The sequence below is a fragment of the Hyla sarda genome, chromosome 2 (genome assembly GCF_029499605.1).
Source record: "Hyla sarda isolate aHylSar1 chromosome 2, aHylSar1.hap1, whole genome shotgun sequence".
In the NCBI taxonomy this organism is placed as follows: domain Eukaryota; kingdom Metazoa; phylum Chordata; class Amphibia; order Anura; family Hylidae; genus Hyla; species Hyla sarda.
In genome coordinates, this window is record NC_079190.1 from 221,893,211 (window position 1) to 221,918,102 (window position 24,892).

Consider the following 24,892-nt stretch of genomic DNA (forward strand, 5'->3'; position numbering starts at 1 on the left):
TGGGGTCATTTATGGGGTATTTCTAATATGAAAGCCCTTCAAATCCACTTCACAACTGAACTGGTCCCTGGAAAATTCCGATTTTGATTTTTATTTTAAAAATTTGAAAATTGCTGCTGAACTTTGAAGCCCTCTGATGTCTTCCAAAAGTAAAAACATGTCAACTTTATGATGCAAACATAAAGTAGACATATTGTATATGTGAATCAATGTATAATTTATCTGGAATGTCTATTTTCCGTACAAGCAGAGGGCTTCAAAGTTAGAAAAATGCAAAATTTTCAATTATTTCATCAAATTTTGGAATTTTTCACCAAGAAATGATGCAAGTATTGACCAAAATTTACCACTAACATAAAGTAGAATATGTCACGAAAAAACAGTCTCGGAATCAGACTGAATAGTTAAAGCATCCCAGAGTTATTAATGCTTTAAAGTGACAGTGGTCAGATGTGAAAAAACGCTCTGGTCCTTAAGCTGAAAATGGGCTTGGTCCTTAAGGGGTTAAGTATATTGTGGATTATTAGAGACTTATAAATGTAATCTAATTATATCAATAATTCTACTTTCTATATTAAGTGATTGCTTTGTATTATCATACTAGAATTTTACATTTTTTTTGCGTTAGAAACAAAAAGTCATTGGAAACGTCTCGGAGCATTACCATGTATGAAGTACCAACTCCATGGGTGTATGGGGGAGACCGATTCGCTGATGATAAGAAGCTGGAAAACGAGAATTCTATTTGGATAGATTCTTCCTGGCCTCTGCACAATGCTCCTTGTTTTCAGAATATGAACATGTTTATGGAACGGTGAGATGATAAAAAGTTTTTTATTCTCAATGTTATTTTCAGACAGTATACCTCTAGTCACGTGGGAGTTTCTGGCGGCATATTGCATCAGTATTTGTAAGACAAGCCAGTAGTGGAATCTGCAGAGTGTAACATAAAGATTTATACCTCTGCTTTGTTTTGGACTCACTCCTGAGTTTGGATTATAAATACTGATGAAAAATGCTGCCCATAATACTGCTGTGTGAAAGTGGCCTTAGGGCTCCTTCACACAACGTTTTTTTCTGGCATTTTAAACTGCATGATAAAAGACAAGTATGTTGCCAAATGATACATGTGTTTATGGCTTTTCTCCAAGTATGTTCGGTAATGTTTTTTTAAGTTAAAGTCCTTTTGTGCTTTTGAAAAGAATATTATATACAGAGCATGCTATATTGCATAAAAAAAAATACAGCAAAGAGTCAATCATGTATTACTGTGATAAGGACGCCTGCCAGTGGTTATTGAAGTATAAGTAAGTATGCCACCAAAATATATAATGGGCTACAACAATAACACTTATCAGAGTTCATTGCACATGACATATGAATCACCAACAAATTGCACATACAGGGAAAGAATGAAAAGTTATTCACTTTATTAGTACATAAATATTATATAAAAATAAAAAAAGGAGACATATAACACAATAGAAGACTCCAAATGTCCAAGTGCAAGTTACCAACTGGAATACACTATCAAAATAAGGTCTGTATTGGATAATGAGCAGACACAATGTGACACCTGTCACATGTAAACAAACCAGCAATAAATTGGGTACATCAGATAAACAAAATACCCAGGTGATGTACCCATAACTGTAAACAAATGGTACTTCTGAGATTCCCTCTGAAAAAGCGACGTGGGTAAAATATATATTGGGGTGCTTCACGTGTCTGTATTGATATATGACTATTTAATTTTATTTGTTTTTCTACCTATCACATAAACATCAAATTCGAACATCCTACATGACATGAACACGTTTTGCATGGGTGTAAAGTGTTTAGGAATGATTACATTCCCATCCCGCATTATTATGCAAATATTATCAGTACCGACTGTAAATTTTAGTTTGTTCTACCCTGGCCCTATTTGCTTTTTCGGCTTTACCTAAAAAAATGTCTGCATCTGGTTGATTAACATGAATGTACAGAGGGTGTGTCTAAAGTAAAGGGAGGGTGATACATTAAAATAACATAAAATAGGGCCTTTGTAATTGACGCTTTCATATGGCATATGGCATCATATACTCCTCTACTCATAGCCGGAGCCGTCACTCCCCTCCCGTAGACTTGCATTGAGGGGGCAGGGGTGTGATGTCATATGGGGGGGCGGGGCTATTACGGCAGCTCCAGCATTCGGAACAGTTTGTTCCAAATGCTGAGCAGCGGAGTACCCCTTTAAAACATAGCCTAAAAGATTGTATTTCTGACTTTTGACCCTATTTCCCTAAAATGAACTACAAAATGAATTGTTGTCAGCTCTACGTTTATATAATTGTAAAACCCTAATGTGTCTTACATAAAAAGAAATAAATAAAAAAAACCTTGAGGACTCCTTCACATTGGTGGAATTGATAGGGAACTTGCAGCGTGTGTTTCCCAACGTATGTTTTTAATGGGGGCAGCCCCAGGACAGACCGCAGAGGCTGTGTTTTTTGGTCTGTATTTTTAGGCACAATCAGAAATGGGTTCAAAACACAGAAAATGCTGTAAATCCTTTTCTATTAGGCTATGTTTACACAATGTAAAATTCAGCTGCGTATTTTACTTTACAAGCGCATTTTCTGCAAAAATGCAGCTGTAAATGCAAACGAAAAATAAAATATATGACCAAATTATTTTTCTATGTCCGTTCTGCTCCTGGTTCTGGCTTAAAATACTGACCAAAGTGTGAACCCAGCCTTAGATTACAGCATGCCAAAAGGTGAAATGTTGGTCTAGTCATAAAGGCATAAAACACCTGACCCTGAAGGTGGTAAATATGTTTTTGAAGATTTTTTTGTGATGTTTTTTCTAATTTTCCAATTACTATCTATTTTTTTTTTATATTCCTGAAAAGTTTCAGAACTTCTTATAACACAATTTATTTCCTCATAAAACAATGAGGATGCATGTGTGCTGTAGGTATGTGGTTAGACAATGTTCAAGAAAACAGTCAGTACTTTTTGATGGATATACTATAACAGTAAAAGTGGCATTAAAGGGATTATCCACCATAAGGTGGTTTTAGTAGTACATACCTGCCAGAACTGGGTATTTCCTGTTGAATTTTGTTCTCTAAACTACACATCCCATAGTTCCATGCATGAGGTCACTTTCTTCCCTCCCACACATCAGTCACCCCACACATTGAAACACCTCTGTGATCCCTTCAATGCAATACGCTAGTGTTTCCTAATCAGGGTGCCTACAGCTGTTGCAAAATGAACTGTCTCCCACCCAATGGTCGCTCCACCCATTGAAGCAAGACAGACTCCCTCTGATCACCTGACTAGTGATGTTAGGTCTCGACGCACTGCAACCTGGGAAATCCCATGACCTGAGTAATTTTGTATGCTGTTAAAAATTAATATTGGGGCAATAATCACAGAAGAATTGTGAGAAAACCGTCACGCACAGGTACAGACACTATATTATGAACTACACTAACTTTACAGCCCCTGTAGCATAGTCAAATAAAAATTCCTGGAATACCCCTTTAATTACTTTGTCTTATAGGATGGTCTATTAAAGAATATGCATGGCTGCCTTCTTTGTGCTGTACCAATTCTCTAAGAATTTGTATCTGTTATGGTTTTGTCTTTGTGTTTTATATATATATATATATATATATTTTTTTTTTTTGTTTGTTTTTTTTTTTTTTTTTTCTTAGGTGCAAAGATATCCTTGATGTGGTGGAAACAATGAAACATTTTGAGGCTTTAAAAGATGTGGCTGTAATAGGTGGCGCAGGAACCACAAGTGATGATGCCATGGTGCAAGAAATCTGGAACTCTTATTGCCAAGCCAAGGAATCTTTTATGATTCAAGTCACAGACGTTTTAACTGCTGGTAAAAACAGTACTTTTCAGAAAGCATTTTTTGACTTGAGAACTACAATAAAGGTACGTTACTATATTTAACTAATAAATGCTTCTTCTTTTTGGAGCTGCTAGCTTTTGTAATAATTTGAAACAATTATTATGCCTATGTAGATTATTGTCGCACAGTAGACTGGCATAGATGCAGTGATACATCTTCCCTTGGCATATCTTTTGTCACATAGTGGTGTGCTAGCATATGTGGAATTATTTTCTTAATTGTTCTTTCTACAGAGCCTGGAACATCAACTGGGGAATATACTTAGACATAGTCTTGACCAATGTCCTTCTATAGCTTCCCATCTCAAGCTGCTAGAGGTGTTTGAAGGAGTCTCTAGAAGAGATGTTGTTAAGGTAATAGTTGTTGCTTATTAGCCAATGACTGTATTTCTATTCCATTTACTATTGATTGTATGCTGGTAAGTGCTTTGATATTGTATGTGGCATTATGGGGGAGATTTATCAAGAAATGTCTATTTTAGATCAAATTTCCACCTTTTTTTTGTCTATACTTTGACTAGAGTGCGCCTTATTCATCAATATATGATGAATAAGGCACAGCGCTCCTTTAGCATGAAAAGTTGTCTAACGTACACCTTTTCTAAATAAGAGTCAGACCAACAACCAGAGGCCTGGGTTCTCAACCCGTGGTACACGTTCCCATAGGGGTACTATAACTTTCAGCATACCCTTTAGCTGTCCGTGCATGCTGGGGGTTGTAGTTTGGCAACAGCTGGAGGCATACTGGTTGCAAAACACAGAATTTGTTACATAACTCAGTGTTTCCCAACCCGTGTGCCTCCAGCTGTTGCAAAACTAAAACTCCCAGCATGCATGGTCTGTCAGTGCATGCTGGGAGTTATAGTTTTGCAACAGCTGGAGGCACACGGGTTGGGAAACACTGAGTTAGAAAACAGATAATGTTTCCCAGACAGTGTGCCTCCAGTTGTTGCAAAACTACAACCCCCAGCATGCCCAGACAGCCGAAGGGCATGGTGGGAGTTGTAGTTTTGCAACAACTGGAGGAGAACAGATGTGGGACCACTGTGTAGTAATCGGAAATAGCCGATAACTTATACCGGAATATCGGCCTGAAAGGTCAAAGATTATCGGTATCGGCCCTAAAAAATCGATATCGGTGGATCCCTTGTCCTGGTAACAGCAGGACTTCTTCCAGTTTACCCGTGCGATGCCGCGCATCGCCGGGTTAACTGAATGCCGTCTATAGACGGCGGAATGCGCAAAGGACCTGCACAATTCACCATCTATAGACGGGATTCTGCGGGAAGGGGTTAAAGGTTGAATTGTGGAATGTAGAAGTGATTCTCACGCCTACTGGTAGGTGGCGTAGCTTTGCGCCTAAAAATGTACCTTTGCGCACAAAATAGCTACTTTTGACAAAAGTCGCAAATGATAAATACGTGACCACTTCATGGTCAAAAAGAAAAAATTCTACGGGTAGGCAAAAAGAGTAAAACTGTCTATATCAAAAGACGCATAAAAGTCTCAAAATATGCTGCTTGCGCCTGAACTGCGCCAAAACATAGAATGCTCTAAAAGCAATGATAAATCTCCCCCTATATATTTAGAAATTGTTCTAGTATGTAGCTACATTACAGTTCCTAGCTTCTGTCTTTGCAATTGTCTATTCCTAATGTGAGCTAAGGTATCTGCAAATATACATTACTTAAGTAGTCTACATGTGTTTTTGTGATTTAGATTGTCAGAACAGATGAGGTACTTTCTGCTTTTATAGTTTTATTATTCCCACTATGTATAGTGTGCCAGTATATACAATGTGAATAAGCAATAGTCATTTTCTGGAGAGATGTTTTACATGCATTTATGGTATATCATTAGAATTATTTTTATATTTTTTAAGGATCATTTAATGGATAAAGATCACCACTTACTGAATATGTTTCTAGAAGAACTCGGTCAGCTGAAGGACATGTACCAGGCAACGTCAGCCAATCCTCCCTTGCATGTGAACATGACACCCACCGTCAGTAAACTCTTCTGGATAAAGGGACTTCGAGCAAGAATCTCTGTAAATTGAAATACTTCTTTCAAAATGTTACATGTGGTAGTTTACAGTACAACAATCATGTTAGGCTGAGCAGTATTACCTACAACTACATACAGTATATTGTGCCATTCTATTCTCATCTCTTTAAGAAGAGTATACATGGTACTATTTTAGGACTTGATAAAACCATTGCTCTGACAATAAGAAGTGCTCAGATTTTGATGGGAATTCTTTTGGTGATTGATTTATTTTTCTGTTTTCCAATAAACTAAAAGATATGACCACCATGACACTGTATAGAATTGTTGTCAGTATAAGTCATACCCGCTATTGCCATCTGTAATAAGGCAAATTGCTATAGGCCACTGATTTCCAACCTTTTTACCCCAAAGAAACCCCTGGGGTTTTCCTTCCGAGGAAACACTTAGTATTAAAAGGTTTTGACCTGTCCAATATTTTGTCCTTAAAGGGGTATTTTGGGCAAAAACATCTTATCCCCTATCGAAAGGATAGGGGATAAGATGTCTGATCGTGGGGGGCCCACCACTGGGACCCCCCGCGATCTCCTTGCAGCAGCCCGCATTCTATGTGTAGCTGCGACTGAAGTTTCAGAAACCGCCAGGCTTCCGAGACGGGGACGTGACATCACGCCATGTCTCCTCCATTCATTTCTATGGGAGGGGGCATAACGGGCGCAACGCCCCCTCCAATAGACATGAATGGAGGGGGCGTGGCGTGATGTCACGTCCCCGTCTCAGTAGCTCGGAGGTTTCCGAAACTTTAGAGGCAGCTACACATAGAATGCGGGTTGCTGCAGGGAGATCGCTGGGGGTCCCATCGGCGGGCCCCCCGCGATCAGACATCTTATCCCCTATCCTTTAGATAGGGGATAAGATGTTTTTGCCCGGAATACCCCTTTAACCAAAAATGTCTTATTGAGCTGAGGATGAAGACATAATCCCATGACTTAAGGAACCCATCAGGTTCCTGGAGCCTCACACAGTAGCCCTTGAACTTGACAGCTGAAGAGAACAGTCTACATACACTATTCTTCTCAGCTCTCTGTGATGCCATAGTGAGCTGAAAAGTAACTTCATTTGTTGTGGCCGTGACTGGTTTTCCAGTAACAGAGAGCATTTTCAGTCGCACTTGTAGCGCCCCCTCCGTCCAGTTAGGCTTGATTGACAGCCTGAGAGCAGGGCTTCTCCCTGCGCTCCGAAAAACCAGTCAAGGCCTCCACAGATAAGGTTACTTCTCGGTTCTCTGCAGCATCCCAGAGGTTTGAGGCCCCGGGGACCTGACAGGTTTCCTTTTATGCAGACCTTCCTGGGGAGCACTTAAAGGGGTTATCCAGGAAAAAAACTTTTATTTTTTTAATAAATCAACTGGCTCCAGAAAGTTAAACAGATTTCTAAATTACTTCTATTAAAAAGTCTTAATCCTTTCAGTACTTATGAGCTTCTGAAGTCGAGTTGTTGTTTTCTGTCTAAGTTCTCTCTGATGACACGTGTCTTGGGAACCGCCCAGTTTAGAAGCAAATCCCCATAGAAAACCTCTTCTACTCTGTCCATTTCCCGAGACAAGCAGAGATGTCAGCAGAGAGCACTGTTGCCAGACAGAAAATAACAACTCAACTTCAGCAGCTGATTTTTGAAAGGATTAAGATTTTTTTAATAGAAGTAATTTACAAATCTCTTTAACTTTCTGGAGCCAGTTTATATACAAAAAAAAAAAAAGTTTTTTCCTGGAATACCCCTTTAACTGGGTTCCATGGAATCTCAAATTAAACACTGCTTTTCTTTGTAATCTTTTAAATGTTTGATGTAAATAATGCATTTAATGAGGGCTAACTTGTGTCTTTTTTCTCTGGAGGATCCTATGGGGAAATTGAGGACAGTGTCTCCTTTAACTCTTGAAGGTGACAAGGGGTGGGAACTGAGACATCTATATACTGAACTGTCAGAAGAACTGGAAAGGTACATAAGCTCTTATAAAATGTCATCACAAACCTTGACAAACAGAGTACAAGTCAATTATTATGTGAAATATCCCTTGAAGGAATCTTTCTAAGACAAAAAATTATTTGCCCATGTCAACCAAAGGCAGATTAGCTTTTATTTCTCAAATTGCTCGGTTGTTATGTTCAAATCGGACAGTTTTCTCTGAGACAGGTTGATAAATCTGGGCCATGTCTGTCATCATCACCTATTTTATGTTTGTGTAAATTTAGTCATAACACAGACTTTTCTAATGAAGCTGCTTCATAGATATATTTTATTAGATAAAGAAAATGCAAACAGTGTACAAAATAATTTATGTTGTACCATCTGCTCGCCAACTTAATATCTTTTGTTTTGCCTTCACTTATGTCAATCTGAAAGGTTTGAGAACAGCCTCGTAACATCTTGGCTCTCAACTGTGAGCAAAGAACTGAATGATTCATTAAAGCTTCCATTACTTGTAAGTATGACACATGTACATTCAGGTTATAAGCGGTTGTCACCAAAGCTGGTCATATGCATTAGATAACCGAACCTGCTGATTTTAGAAGGTTTGGCGGACCATCTATGTGTATGGATTTCAACCCGATTCTTTTTTTTTTTTTCTTGGAGAGTAAAGCCCCCAAGAGAGGAGTAGGGCAGTGACTTTCTCACCTCTCCCCATTCAGAACACATGCACACTCTGATGAGTCAAGCATGTATGTGTTTGAGGGTGGAACAAGTCAACACGTATATTATGTGTGCTTGTTCTCTGCATCAGCATTGGCTCCAGTGGTTAAACCTCCATAATCATTTTTTTAACCCTTTAAAGAGATATTGTTGTTAGAAAAATATTGTCATTTTTTCTGGGACTTGTAGACCAGGACTATTCAAACTTTTTTTCCAGCTAGTAAACAGACCCAAACAGGCAGGTGTCACAGTTTAGTCGTCCTGGGTTTATTGTGACAATTTATTTACAGCAATAGGTTCCACTTGCAGCATCCAGTTGTCACGATTCGGCTGGCAGGTGGTGGATCCTCTGTGCCAGAGAGGGATTGGCGTGGACCGTGCTGGTGGACCGGTTCTAAGTTGCTACTGGTATTCACCAGAGCCCGCCGCAAAGCGGGATGGTCTTGCAGCGGCGGTAGCAACCAGGTCGTATCCACCAGCAACGGCTCAACCTCTCTGACTGCTGAAGATAGGCGCGGTACAAGGGAGTAGACAAGAGCAAGGTCGGACATAGCAGAAGGTCGGGGCAGGCAGCAAGGATCGTAGTCAGGGGCAATGGCAGGAGGTCTGGAACACAGGCTAGGAACACACAAGGAAACGCTTTCACTGGCACAATGGCAACAAGATCCGGCGAGGGAGTGCAGGGGAAGTGAGGTATAAATAGGGAGTGCACAGGTGAACACACTAATTAAGCTAACTGCGCCAATCAGTGGCGCAGTGGCCCTTTAAATTGCAGAGACCCGGCGCGCGCGCGCCCTAGGGAGCGGGGCCGCGCGCGCCGGGACAAGACCGACGGAGAGCGAGTCAGGTACGGGGGCCGGGATGCGCATCGCGAGCGGGCGCCTCCCGCATTGCGAATCGCATCCCGGCTGGGAGAGGTATCGCAGCGCACCCGGTCAGCGGGTCTGACCGGGGCGCTGCAATTGCGAGGATGTAGCGAGCGCTCCGGGGAGGAGCGGGGACCCGGAGCGCTCGGCGTAACAGTACCCCCCCCCTTGGGTCTCCCCCTCTTCTTGGAGCCTGAGAACCTGAGGACAAGACTTTTGTCTAGGATGTTGTCCTCAGGTTCCCAGGATCTCTCTTCTGGACCACAGCCTTCCCAATCCTCCAAGAAGAATTTTTTCCCTCTGACCGTTTTGGAGGCCAGAATCTCCTTCACGGAGAAGACGTCAGAAGAGCCGGAAACAGGAGTGGGAGAAACAAGTTTGGTAGAGAAGCGGTTAATGATGAGTGGTTTAAGGAGAGAGACATGGAAGGCATTGGGAATACGGAGAGAAGGAGGAAGAAGGAGTTTGTAAGAGACAGGATTAATCTGGCACAAGACTTTGAAAGGACCAAGATAGCGTGGTCCCAGTTTGTAACTGGGGACACGAAAGCGGACATATTTAGCGGAGAGCCATACCTTGTCTCCGGGCGCAAAAATGGGGGGAGTTCTTCTTTTCTTATCGGCAAACCTTTTCATGCGGGATGAAGCCTGTAAAAGAGAATTTTGGGTCTCTTTCCATATGGTGGAAAGATCACGAGTCACTTCATCCACAGCGGGCAAACCAGAGGGCAAGGGAGTAGGGAGGGGGGGAAGAGGGTGACGGCCGTACAACACGAAAAATGGGGACTTAGCAGAAGATTCTGAGACTCTGAAGTTGTATGAGAATTCGGCACATGGTAGAAGATCTGCCCAGTCATCCTGGCGGGAGGAAACAAAATGCCGTAAATAGTCACCCAGGACCTGGTTAATTCTTTCTACTTGCCCATTGGATTGGGGATGATAAGAAGAAGAGAAGTTTAATTTAATCTTGAGCTGTTTACAGAGGGCCCTCCAGAATTTAGACACGAATTGGACGCCTCTATCCGAGACGATCTGCGTGGGCAAACCGTGAAGACGAAAAATGTGTACAAAAAATTGTTTTGCCAACTGAGGCGCTGAAGGAAGACCAGGAAGAGGAATAAAATGTGCCATCTTGGAAAATCGATCAACGACCACCCAAACAACAGTGTTGCCACGGGATGTTGGTAAGTCTGTAATAAAGTCCATACCAATCAGTGACCAAGGCTGTTCTGGAATATCGTCCAGATAAACCACCACACAGGAATATAAGAGATCACGAAAAATTTCATTAACAAAGTCTTGGAAGACGGCAGGGGCGTTGCACAGGCCAAAGGGCATGACCAGATACTCAAAGTGTCCATCTCTGGTGTTAAATGCAGTCTTCCATTCGTCCCCCTCCCTGATGCGGATGAGATTATAAGCACCTCTTAAGTCCAGTTTTGTAAAGATGTGGGCACCTTGAAGGCGATCAAAGAGTTCTGAGATAAGAGGTAGGGGGTAGCGGTTCTTTACCGTGATTTTATTAAGTCCGCGGTAATCAATGCAAGGACGTAGGGAGCCATCTTTTTTGGACACAAAGAAAAATCCAGCTCCGGCAGGAGAGGAGGATTTGCGGATAAACCCCTTTTTTAAATTTTCCTGGATGTATTCAGACATAGCAAGAGTCTCTGGAGCAGACAGAGGATAAATTCTGCCCCGGGGTGGAGTAGTACCCGGGAGGAGGTCAATAGGACAGTCATAAGGCCTGTGAGGAGGTAAAGTCTCAGCTTGCTTTTTGCAAAACACGTCAGCATAGTCCATATAAGCCTTAGGAAGACCGGTTACAGGGGGAACCACAGGGTCACGGCAGGGAGTACAGGGAACCGGTTTAAGACAGTCCTTGAAACAAGAGGTACCCCAGCTCTTGATTTCTCCTGTGGACCAATCAAGGGTTGGGGAATGGCGTTGAAGCCACGGTAATCCAAGAAGAATTTCGGAAGTGCAGTTGGAGAGGACCAAAAACTCAATTTTTTCGTGAAATGCACATTAGGAGAGGTTCCGTGCGGTAACGCACGGTACAGTCCAATCTTTCATTGTTAACACAATTGATGTAGAGGGGTCTGGCGAGACTGGTCACTGGGATGTTGAACCTGTTGATGAGAGAGGCCAAAATAAAATTTCCTGCAGATCCGGAATCCAAGAAGGCCATAGCAGAGAAGGAGAAGGTAGAGGAAGATATTCGCACAGGCACAGTAAGGCGTGGAGAAGCAGAGTTGACATCAAGAACTGCCTCACCTTTGTGCGGAGTCAGCGTACGTCTTTCCAGGCGGGGAGGACGGATAGGACAATCCTTCAGGAAGTGTTCGGTACCGGCACAGTACAGGCACAGATTCTCCATGCGGCGTCGTGTCCTCTCTTGAGGTGTCAAGCGAGACCGGTCAACTTGCATTGCCTCCACGGCGGGAGGCACAGGAACGGATTGCAGAGGACCAGAGGAGAGAGGAGCCGGGGAGAAAAAACGCCTTGAGCGAACAAAGTCCATATCCTGGCGGAGCTCCTGACGCCTTTCGGAAAAACGCATGTCAATGCGGGTGGCCAGAGGAATAAGTTCATGCAGGTTAGCAGGAATTTCTCGTGCGGCCAGAACATCTTTAATGTTGCTGGATAGGCCTTTTTTAAAGGTCGCGCAGAGGGCCTCATTATTCCAGGATAATTCGGAGGCAAGAGTACGGAATTGGATGGTGTACTCGCCAACAGAAGAATTACCCTGGACCAGGTTCAGCAGGGCAGTCTCAGCAGAAGAGGCTCGGGCAGGTTCCTCAAAGACACTTCGAATCTCCGTGAAGAAGGAGTGTACAGAGGCAGTGACGGGGTCATTGCGGTCCCAGAGTGGTGTGGCCCATGACAGAGCTTTCCCAGACAGAAGGCTGACTACGAAAGCCACCTTAGACCTTTCAGTAGGAAACTGGTCCGACATCATCTCCAAGTGCAGGGAACATTGCGAAAGAAAGCCACGGCAAAACTTAGAGTCCCCATCAAATTTATCCGGCAAGGATAATCGTAGGCCGGAAGCGGCCACTCGCTGCGGAGGAGGAGCAGGAGCTGGCGGAGGAGATGATTGCTGAAGCTGTGGTAGTAGCTGCTGTAGCATCACGGTCAGTTGAGACAGCTGGTGGCCTTGTTGCGCTATCTGTTGCGACTGCTGGGCGACCACCGTGGTGAGGTCGGCGACAACTGGCAGTGGGACTTCAGCGGGATCCATGGCCGGATCTACTGTCACGATTCGGCTGGCAGGTGGTGGATCCTCTGTGCCAGAGAGGGATTGGCGTGGACCGTGCTGGTGGACCGGTTCTAAGTTGCTACTGGTATTCACCAGAGCCCGCCGCAAAGCGGGATGGTCTTGCAGCGGCGGTAGCAACCAGGTCGTATCCACCAGCAACGGCTCAACCTCTCTGACTGCTGAAGATAGGCGCGGTACAAGGGAGTAGACAAGAGCAAGGTCGGACGTAGCAGAAGGTCGGGGCAGGCAGCAAGGATCGTAGTCAGGGGCAACGGCAGGAGGTCTGGAACACAGGCTAGGAACACACAAGGAAACGCTTTCACTGGCACAATGGCAACAAGATCCGGCGAGGGAGTGCAGGGGAAGTGAGGTATAAATAGGGAGTGCACAGGTGAACACACTAATTAGGCTAACTGCGCCAATCAGTGGCGCAGTGGCCCTTTAAATTGCAGAGACCCGGCATGCGCGCGCCCTAGGGAGCGGGGCGCGCGCGCCGGGACAAGACCGACGGAGAGCGAGTCAGGTACGGGGGCCGGGATGCGCATCGCGAGCGGGCGCCTCCCGCATCGCGAATCGCATCCCGGCTGGGAGAGGTATCGCAGCGCACCCGGTCAGCGGGTCTGACCGGGGCGCTGCAATTGCGAGGATGTAGCGAGCGCTCCGGGGAGGAGCGGGGACCCGGAGCGCTCGGCGTAACACCAGTATAACAGAAACTTGAAGGTCAGTCTTTTTTAATGCAGTGTACTAGTATCCAACAGATAAGCTGATCTGCTTTAACCCCTTAAGGACGCAGCCCTTTTTTACCTTAAGGACTGAGCCCTTTTTCGCAATTCTGACCACCGTCACTTTACAAATGAATAACGCGAAAACGCTTTTACCGAATATTCTGATTCTGAGATTGTTTTTTCGTGACATATTCTACTTTATTTTGGTGGTAAATTTTCGGCGTTGATTGCATCCTTTTTTGGTGAAAAATCCCCAAATTTAATGAAAATTTTGAAAATTTAGCATTTTTCTAACTTTGAAGCTCTCTACTTGTAAGGAAAATGGATATTCCAAATACATTTTATTTTTCTTCACAAACACAATATGTCCACTTTATGTTGGCATCATAAAATGGACATACTTTTGCTTTTTGAAAAAATTAGAGGGCTTCAGAGTAGAGCAGCAATTTTCAAAAATGTCAGGAAAATTGCTAAATCTGAAGGGACAGATGTTACAGAACTACAACTCCCAGCATGCCTGGGCAGTCGAGGCATGTTGAGAGTTGTAGTTTGGCAACATCTGGAGTGCTACTGTTTGGGCACCACTGTAACAGTGGTCTCCAAACTGTGACCCTCCAGATGTTGCAAAACTACAACTCCCAGCATGCCCAGACAGCCTTTGGCTCTCTGGGCATGCTGGGAGTTGCAGTTTGGCCCCCCTAGTGGTTGCCACAGTAAAGATCGATTTACTTTCACTTTCAATTCCCCCCCCCACTGTCGATTCCCTACCTGATCAGGATCCTGCAGGCTCCAGCGAAGATCCCAGGTCCCCAGGCATCTTCTCCTGCAGGTACGGCCTCCATCTTCTTCCCAGAGCCCCTCGGCATCCAGGGGCGGGCAGAACCGGGGTTGCCATGGCAACCCCCTGTCCTGCGCTGCCATTGGTCAGAACTCCGTTCTGAGTAATGGCAGGGGATAGGAGTAGATCGCAGCTTTGCGATCTCACTCCAATCCTTTAGGCTGATCGGGGGTGTTGCTGACAACTCCGATCAGCCCTATTTTCCGGGTGATCGGGTCACCAGAGACCCGATCAGCCCGGAATTGGAGAAAATCGCATGTCTGAATTGACATGCGATTTTCTCCGATCGCCGACATGGGGGGGGGGTCTCAGGACCCCCCTGGGCGATGTGCCAGGGTGCCTGCTGAATGATTTCAGCAGGCATCCGGCTCCGGTCCCCAACCGGCTAGCGGTGGGGACCGGATTTCCCACGGGCGTATGGATACGCCCTCGGTCCTTAAGGACTCGGAATGCAGGGCGTATCCATACGCCCTGTGTCCTGAAGAGGTTAAAACAACTCCTTTCTGCTGCTCTCTAAAAGTGCTTTCACATTTGTAAGATCAGGTTCAGGACTCAAACACACTCATGCACACACATACCATAATTAAAGTATGAAAGTGACTTTAAAGAAAAATGGTCATCTGTTCACCCCCACTAAACCCAATACAATGGGTTATAGTGTGGGTGAACAGGAGACCAAAGAGGGGTTAATGGGTTAAATACATACCTGCAGCCCGGAGATCTGTCCTAGCGAAGATCTTCTTCCATCTTCCCTGAATTGCGCGCTGGAGGTGGGTGCATCGGCTCATTGTGAATATTCATTGCCACGGGTCACGTGAGTGCTGCGCTGACTTAGCGCTCACGTGACCCGCGGCAATGAACATTCATATTGAGCCGGCGAACCCGCCTCCAGCGTGCAATTCAGGGAAGATGGAAGAAGATCTTCGCTGGGACAGATCTCCGAGCTGTAGGTATGTATTTAACCCATTATTGGGTTTAGTGTGGGTGAACAGATCACCATTTTCCTTTAACTCCAGAGCTGTCATTGTCAAAACCTGGACCCAAACTCCAGTTTTATGTCACTGAAGCAAGAAGCCTTAGTAATACATACGTCTCATCCACCATTTTACCAGCTGCTTGCTTACTGATTTCATAGACATAGCGATATAGCGTAAATTATTACTTTGCTCATTCATTTCAACACAACATTAGAATTACAGAACCCCTTTAATATGTTATTCAAAAATATTCAGTTGTTCTTTTAAATATGATCTACCAGAGTGAAAGCCGCTGATACATATCTGCTCTAGCTTATATGTTTTCCATATGACCTAAATATATCTCAATATGTTATTCTTTCTTTTGTATTCCAGAAACCTTCTGCTTCAAGCCATGATCATGATGAGTATCTGTGCACAATAGAAATCAATCTTTCCTCTGATCTGCTTGTATATCTACGTGAAGCAGAATACTTTTTGAAACCTCCATTTACAATAAAGGTAGTTCCTGTGGGAAAAAGAATTGTCTAGCTGCAGCATATCTTCTCTTCCAATTGAATTAACCATTCAAAACCTTCTCCCCTTCATGGTTGTGGGGGTGTTGGGCAAGACAGATACCCATCTATTGTTAATAAAGTCTAAAATATCAGCATCCTCTTAGAATGTATATCTTCAATATTATTAAAATAAAATTAAAAAATAACCTTTATATTAGATTAGAACAAGTCAGGCCTCATGTATTTATGTGTTGTAGTTCATACCTTGTCAGGATACATTACATTTATTCTGAGTTACATCTTTAAAGGCATTTTGTCTATTAGATTTGCTGCTACGAGAGGCAGACAGTGTTGGATTGGGTATAACAGTAAACTGTACCTTTCCTGGAGCTGGAACATGATAAAATCTTCTTTTTATCTCTCAGCCAAGTGTCAAGAAAGGAGGCTTCACATGCTTTGCCAGGATGTGGCACTTGAACAGCTTATCGTCACACCCTTGACACTTGGCTGTGAAATAAAAAGGCTCCAGAAAGGTACAGTTTGGTTTTATACCCTATCCAAAGGTGTCTGTAGCTATTAGCAGCAAATAGAGCTGCCAGATTCCCTTTGAAGTATATTTTTGATGGCAATCAGTTATTTTATTTATTAAAAAATAGCAATTTAGCAATTGTTGAATTGAAAATATTATACCATTTAGTGTATACTTCTCTTATGTTGGCAAATTTATTTCCATGATTACAGACTACAAACATACAATGTGTGTTGTGTGCACCTGCAGTTTTATCATAGTCTCTTCAATCAAATCTGCTCCTTGTTAACCTACACACAGTACTGCAGGGGGCAGCAGCAAGGGAGTCAAATTTGACTGCAGGATCAGACTAAACTTGTGGTTTGCTTGTAGCTTGTACAAGGGGTCCCTGGTATAGGACAGGGTCTCTATCTGTGTCTCTGTCTCTCTTGTTGCACCTCCTCCCTTCTGCTCCCTTGACTCTCACCATAGACTTCTATAGGCAGCTTCTTACCCAGTCTCTCAGTGGGTTAAAGGGGTTGGCCACTCTCTAGATGTTTTTTCAAAAGACATGAATGATTAAAGTAAGTGACATACTGTTATACTGTTAGATTACTATTGCCCTGATCAATAGATTACTGAAGCTCCGCCCACTTGATTGGTGCTCTGTCTGTGCAGTTCGTGCGGTGATCCCTTCCATGATATGGCTCTGTGTTGAGGGCCATGTGACCATTCATCACTCAGCCCCCTTCACTGCTTATGTGCTTGTTTTTAGCGTGCAATGTGTTCCTATGGAGGAGGCTGAGTGACGTAATGGCTACATGTCCCTTCACACACCACCATGTTGGGATCACTGCACAGAAGGCTCAGATGGAACACCAGTCGAGGGGGTGGAGTTACAGTGTTCTACTCATTTGGGCAGAAGTTATCTAACAGATTTAGGCTATATTCACACGGCAATATCCGCTCGGAAAATATCAGTGCGGAGATTGCCCTTGAATGCAAAGCATGCTGGTACTAGGACCGCTTGGGAATACGCCATCTCATAGATGGCAGTGCATTTCCGTGCGGAGTCTGCAGAAAGAATAGACATGTCTATTCTTTCTGTGGACACCAGAATATACATTTCAGATATTTCTGGTGCAGAAATTCTACTTTGTGAATAGAGCAGCAGAATCCCATTGAAATCAATGGGACTCTGCTGCTGCGGAATGGAATTTCGGCTGTCTGAACATAGCCTAACATTATGTCACCTACTTTAACCATTTGTTTGTTTTTTAAAGGCCATCCCACTTTTAATATTCTGTCTTGTCTTTCAACATAAATATTAGCAGTGAATTGAGAGGGATTGATCAGTGCAGGATGCAGGGAAAGAAGTGTCAAAAACTCTCTTATACACTCTTGTACTATTGAGCTATGCAAAGTTTTTTTTTAAACTGCAAAACATTATTTACAGGGACACTAAGTAGCACTATTATTTTTACTCTTTAGCTCCCGGAATCAACTGGATGTCTCATCAGCCATATGAATAATTACAGGTTTAAAGTTCTATGTACCTGTTTGGAAATGGTAGCATCCAAATACAATGAGGTGGTAAAAACAATCTCTTATCACCAGAGGGCGCTGTTTGAGAAGAAATTATTGAAGATTTCTGAGGTATTGTGTATGTGCTATGGCTTTAACCACACCGATTAGTTTATGTTATTTTAATTTAATAAGAAGCTGTTAGCTTGGGCATAGAACTGTGGAATCTGTGACTCTCCAGTGGACTGAAAGGGTATCCTGAGACTTGTAGTTTCTCACCAGCTGAACAGTTAAGTGTTCATTACTTACAGCCATTTGGTCTTTAGTATGTATTGTAGCCTGGGCAAAGAATTGCCACTTTATGGTCTGAAAATTATGACCTTTTATACATTAATTCCCTTTTACTGCTCTGTAAATGGATCAATTTCACAGTCATTGCTTTTTCCCAGCAGATTTTGAGAGATGGAATGAACGTGTTCACTTGGAGCATGGATGAGAGCATGGATTACACTGAACTTGCTACTTCCTACATCTGCACAGACCTCTATAACAACTTCAGTATTGTCACAAATAATTACAAAGCCATTAGTGAGATCACTGCCGCATGGTGCACAGCAAATCTTGATATTTTTACGTGCCGGGAATCCCAAAGAAGCTATTCTATGACAGAATTAATATCAGAACAAAAGTATGTCCCCTTTATATTTATATACTTTATATGGTAAATCTGTAATGATCGACTAGAGATCTAGCAAAATCACAACATAATACAGTGATCCCTCAACTTACAATGGCCTCATCATACAATAGTTTTAACATACAATGGTCTTTCCTGGACCATTGTAAGTTGAAACCAGACTCAACATACAATGACAATCTGGACAAAGACAGTCCAGATCTGTGAAACTTGTCAATGGCCGAGAGAACTGACCAATCAGAATGGGCATTTTACTGGTAAAACACCTGTATTACTGAAGTGTATGCACTGACTGATGTCTGGTAGTGCCCCCTACAGTACAGGGAGGTATTACATGTTCTGTACTCTTTACCTGTACCAGGGTTACCTGCTCCTTTGGACACCAGGTGAGGGAGACTCCATTTTACTTTTTTAGTACATTGCGTGTACTGTACAGGACCCCGAAGAAGTTCCTGTCCTCTACATAGACCAGTGTTTCCCAAGCAGGGAACCCCCAGCTGTTGCAAAACTACAACTCCCAGCATACCGGGACAGCCTTTGGCTGTCCGGGCATGCTGGGAGTTGTAGTTTTGCAACAGCTGGAGGCACCCTAGCTGGGAAACACTCACATAGACAGTGATTACAGCTCCCAGCAGATCTTTCTTACTTTTATATGTAAGGACTTGCTTTATATATATATTAGTTTACTACTTATTTTTCTTTAATCCTCACATTTTCCTATTTTTGATGACATTTTGGGGCTTTAGAACCAATTACCAGATTTCCATAGAGTTCTGGTCTCAACATACAATGGTTTCAACATACAATGGTTGTCCCAGAACCAATTAATATTGTAACTTGAGGGACCACTGTATTGATATGCCATTATTCAAAAGTAGACAGGTTCAAGAGTTCTACGTAAAAATTTGGGAAGCTGAAATGTGAATCACTTCATTGCCATCTGTGTGAATGACACATCTAATAATTTGTTGTATAACATCCAACCATTTTCTTTTCTTTGCCTTTAGGAAAATAGAACATGAGCTGGAGGCATTACTCATTCCTGACAGACAAAAGATTGACCACCTTGTTCAGCAGTCTTTTCTAGCTTGCGGTATTAGTGAAGCATCACCTGCGTGGCAGGAATTTGTTATGCACATTGATGCTATAGTTCTACAAGGTCTGAAGAAAGTTACTATATCCAGCCTTGCTGCCCTACTAAATACACTACTGGACTATCATGTAAGAAGAGTTAATAGATCATACATTTGTGCTTTTCAGAGTATGTTAACACTACATTTATACTATTATAAGCCATACAGTGGCATATGTTGGCTAAGGGCCACAATGCAAAAAAGACTGTATATTGTACAGCAGATTTCTTTTTAATGCGATGGCCCACTGTACTGTCTAGGATAGCACAGTCTGCTTTACTTTACAGTAAGAATAAGGCTGCATTCACACCACGTTTTTGCAATACTGTTCCCGTATACGTTTTCAATTTTAAAACTGTATGGAACCGTATTGAAACCGCATTGACTCTCCATTGAAAACCATATGCCAAATTATGCATCTGGTTGCATCCGTTTTGTGTCTTGTAAGGTTTTGTCAGTTTTTTTTCCCGTACCCAAAACCGTAGCCTACCATGGTTTTCGGTCCGGGTGAAAAACTGCAATATGAAACCGTATACTTTTTTTTTTTTTTTTTTTTTAACATGGGAGTCAATTGGAACCGTACAGAACCTTATGTGCATACGGTTCCATCCGGTTTGCACCATCCGGTTTTTGACTTTGTACAGTTTTTTTCTTGGAATTTCAATCAAACAAATGAAACTTTATTCATAATGGAGCGAAAAGTAAAAAATGTATACGTTTTTTTCTTTAAAAATGGATGCAACCAGACATCATTTTTCAAACCGTATACAGTCTTTAACCGTATACAGGTTAAAATTTGTACACACGTTTTGATACAGTTTAATCAGGTTTTGAGGAATCCTTTTTCATCAAAAACCTGATACGGGAACTGTATTGGAAAAACGTGGTGTGAATGCACCCTAAAAGTTATCCTGTCACATACCGCCCTGATAGAGACAAAAAAAATATATATTTCGACTTCTCTTGGAACAATGAGGGCCTATGGCTGCATTTGGAATCACACCGTATGTGGCATCCAATCAAGTGGCACCATGTGAACATAACGTTAAAGGGGTATTCGCATTTGAACTAACATAAATTTGTCGTACATTTCAAGTTTTACGTTTTTTGCAGAGCCCCGTACATCACTCATGGAGGGTCTAGGAGGTCGGGTGAGCAAGAAGTTGTGCCAGACTGGCATATGATCATCTCAGCTCCGCCTTCTTGACACTTGGCTGATAAAAAGGAGATTTTATATGTTTGGCAGCCACTATCAGCTCTAGGAAGAGTACAATTTTCTTTTATACCCTCACAGCTATCCAGCTCTTATATACAGCAAATACGGCTGACAAATTCCCTTCAGTGTTGTGCAGTATAAATACCACTACTTTTGTAAATGTTGATGTGTAATGAATGAAGCATATTCTCAACTGTAACCATTCATATATCTCAATGTGAGGAATAACTTAAAAATGCCTATGCAGGTGAATATTTATTAGACTGAATAATTGAGTATTAGACTGAATAATTGATATTTTTTCTTCTTTCACAGGCTGTGCCTGCTTTTAGCATTGATGTTGAATTGATTAATGGTGAAGTGGCCTTTAACCCACCACTTGATAAAAGCACTTCTGATATGAGTGTTATGGAGAATATAGAGGAATGGCTTAAAATATTCCTTCTTAGAGGGTCGCATATTAAGGGGTTTTCTTCTACAGTTAAGGTAAAGAAAAAAAAGACAAACATGGTTAGGGGCTATACACTATATTTAATGGCAGTTTTGTTCTTGAAACATTTTCATGCTTTGTCCTAATGGAATCAAATCCTGTTCTTCACACTAAATATTCTGCTTCTATACAGAACCATATGGTATTACCTCAGTTAACTTATCTTAAAGGGTTACTGTGATTTAAAAAAACATTTGACATGTTGCCTAGACATGTTAAAAGTTTTGATTGCATCAGGTCTCACTCTATAACTAGTGAGCACAGCACATCTAAGCCTTTAAAGGGGTACCCGTTGCTAGACATCTGTTCCCCTATCCAAAGGAAAGGGGATATGATGTCTGACTGCTGTTACGGAGCTGGATGTGGATCCTCTAACCTGTGTGGCTGATGACTCGGACCGTATCGGGGAGCGGAGTCTAAGGTGCCGCTGGTCTTCACCAGGGCCCGCCGCAAGGCAGGATGGGCTTGCTACGGCAGGCGACACCCAGGTCGCTACCCCCGATACGGCTCGACCACACAGGTAGCTGGGCAAGGTGAGGTACCGAAGGATAAGGCAGTAGCGTAGTCAAACATAGCAGAAGGTCAAGGCAGGCGGCAAAGGTGCGAAGTCAAATAATGTAGCAGGAAGGTCTGGATACACGGATAAGGCAAACAGGCAACAAGGAACACTAGGCTAGTGGCACTGAAGATCCGGCAGGGAAGAGGGGGAGGTGCAGGAACTTATAGACAAGTGTCAGGTGTGTGACATAATTATGGGCTCACTGGCCCTTTAAATTTCAGAGCACCCTAGGGGATGGGGACATGCATGCTGGAGCTGAGAAGCAGCAGCGGAGGAGTCAGAGGAGCATGGTAAGTGGCGGGCTGGGACTCACATGCGGGCACGTCCCGAGATTCAAATCCCAGCCCCGCCGACAGCAGGGGCAAAGCGCTCGCGGCAGGCGTATGCGGCCGCAGCGTAATCCTTAACAATCGCAGGACCCCCCCGAGATCTCCGTGCAGACACGCTGGATTCGGGAGGCTGTGGTCGTGTCTTTGCGCCATGCTGCGTCCCCTCCATTTATGTCTTTTGCAGGGGGTGTGACAGCTGCATGGAGACCTTTGGATAGGGGATAGGATGTTATATCCATAGTCAGGCTGGGACATAAGGTCATAGTATTGAGGCAGAAATGTGGCTGGATTACAATTATCTGAAACTGGTCTTGAAGGGCCAATCCCTATTTTTTAACAGTTGTGCAGCCTAAAGCAGTGTGTATTTTCTTTTTCTTTTTTTATCGTTCTTTAAATACCTGTTCTGAGGGTCCAGAAAATGTTATATATGCACACTTTGTCATGGAACCACATGTTGGTCTCCTAGTTATCCATATCTAGCATGAGACCCAGAGCCATACAATGTAATGGGCTAGGTACGATATCACAGGAGACCAGCACGAGGCTCCAGTACAAAATGCATATATAACATTTGCTGGACCCACAGAACAGGTATTTAGAGTGCGATTAAAAAACAAACAAACAAAACAAAAACCCTGACACACATTACTATCCTGATATGGGATGCACTATTGTAACATACATTGACAAGTATTTTCTTTACTATGTATGTAGAGCTTGTTTACAATGATCCCTACAATCATAAAATTGGAGAATGTTTTGCAATTAAAAGATATTATCTAATATACTGTACATTATATATTCAATTTCAGGGAGGATATCAAGAGTATGTGTCAGAAGATGAAGAAACGTTGGAGTTAGTTGGCTTCATCCTGCAAGAGGTGGAAAATGGTGTTAATGAATGTCAGGTGAGAGAAAAACTATTCTGTAGAAAGAAGTGACTGTAATGTGCACATCCATATTTGTACCACTAGAGAGCAGTATTGCTCCATTACTTGAACCACTTCCGGACAATATCTGAAAGGAGGGCTAATTATCTTAACATAGGCTGTATTATGATATTCACCAAAATTATAATGGATTCAGATACTCTAAACGGTGTATCCCATGACATCAAAATAATGCTGAAGCTCTATATTCTTGAGGAGATTGCTTGGTAAGTAAACAGTCTTTATTGAGCAAATCTATCAAATTGGATTCTGTTAATAGCTTGCCAACACATCTTTATGGCACATATTAGGAACATAAGTAAATTTTATTTATTGTACACAACAATAATAAACTTTTCTGAGTAGCATTAAACAGATGTATTCGCAAAAGTTAAACATTTTTAATAAAAACAAAAACATCAGGAATTAAAACACGAGATGAAAGGTTGGGTGCATTAGGTTATTTTTAATGAAGAAAAATCTGACCAGGATTTGCAAGGGAATCCATGTCAGAAATTCAAGGCTGACCTCGGATTTCTGACAAGGATTTCCAGTTTGCATCTTTTCCCCTAGAGGCTAACCGCAGGGTTTTTACTCAGAGCCTTAGTGGATTCAATGGCAAGTAATGACCTGACAGTTTTTTCTCACATTCATGCAGATCTCTGTGTGGATTATGCACCTGAATATATGTGAAAAGTATTCCTTGTGAAGATACATGTAGATTGTGGTATTTGTACCCAACGACCTGTATACAAATAAAAAGAGTTGCTACAATTTTGTTCCTATTCCTAAGTACCCTTTCTTTAATTACCCCTTCTATCACACTCCGTTCAGTCTACTATACTACAGGACTGAACCAACCATGCCACATTACAGGCCTATGGCCAGCCACCCTTCCACTACAGACTGCTCACCAGTTGTTTTCAGGCTGTTTTCTTAACACATCTCCACTTTAACTTATACCATTTGTAACCTTCTCTTAGTAAGTGCCCATCACCACCCAACCCACCTTGTCTTCTTCCTGGGCTCAGTTCTCTTGCAACCCCTTCTTAGGCCATGCCACTTTGGCACAGGTTCCTGCCACTACACTAACTCAGTACAGCACTCCCAAATGGCAATAACTCTCTAGTTCGGCTCAGCATTTGTTCTCTGTGACACTCTCCAGGCTTTTCTTGGTGATATTCAGATGACACCTCTTGCCTAGTGGGTTTCTCATAAGTATCTCCATAGCCCTGAGGTCACACACTCCAGACCACCAAAGCTTCCTGATGAACTTGTCTACTGTATCCTCCAGTATGTGTGTGTGGCATCTGACCACTTTGATCCTGAACAGGACCCTGGCTGTCAGTGCTGTAGTACAGTCTCTTCGGTGCTATAGAAATGAATGGAGCTCTCTTTTACCCAATGATTGAATTTGGGAGATAGACAATGGATCTGGTCACATATAACTTTAAAGGGGTATTCCAGGCAAAACCTTTTTTTTTATATATATCAACTGGCTCCGGAAAGTTAAACAGATTTGTAAATTACTTCTATTAAAAAATCTTAATCCTTCCAATAGTTATTAGCTTCTTAAGTTTTCTGTCTAACTGCTCAATGATGATGTCACGTCCCGGGAGCTGTGCATAATGGGAGAATATCCCCATAGGAACTGCACAGCTCCCGGGAGTCATCAGAGAGCAGTTAGACAGAAAATAACAACTCAACTTCAGAAGCTAATAACTATTGGAA

The 24,892-nt window shown here is 42.6% G+C and overlaps 1 protein-coding gene across 2 annotated transcripts in view; it reads left to right on the forward strand.

The window, feature by feature from the left end:
• LOC130355786 (uncharacterized) overlaps positions 1–24,892 on the forward strand; it is a 477,167-nt gene that overhangs the window by 33,845 nt on the left and 418,430 nt on the right. For both annotated transcript variants that reach the window (XM_056556452.1, XM_056556451.1), the window contains 12 exons: positions 629–814; positions 3,710–3,941; positions 4,152–4,271; positions 5,800–5,967; positions 7,819–7,922; positions 8,328–8,406; positions 15,655–15,780; positions 17,776–17,940; positions 18,261–18,496; positions 19,513–19,726; positions 21,170–21,340; positions 23,045–23,140. In XM_056556452.1, the coding sequence (XP_056412427.1) occupies positions 629–814; positions 3,710–3,941; positions 4,152–4,271; positions 5,800–5,967; positions 7,819–7,922; positions 8,328–8,406; positions 15,655–15,780; positions 17,776–17,940; positions 18,261–18,496; positions 19,513–19,726; positions 21,170–21,340; positions 23,045–23,140 (1,897 nt within the window). The remainder of the gene's footprint in view (positions 1–628; positions 815–3,709; positions 3,942–4,151; positions 4,272–5,799; positions 5,968–7,818; positions 7,923–8,327; positions 8,407–15,654; positions 15,781–17,775; positions 17,941–18,260; positions 18,497–19,512; positions 19,727–21,169; positions 21,341–23,044; positions 23,141–24,892) is intronic.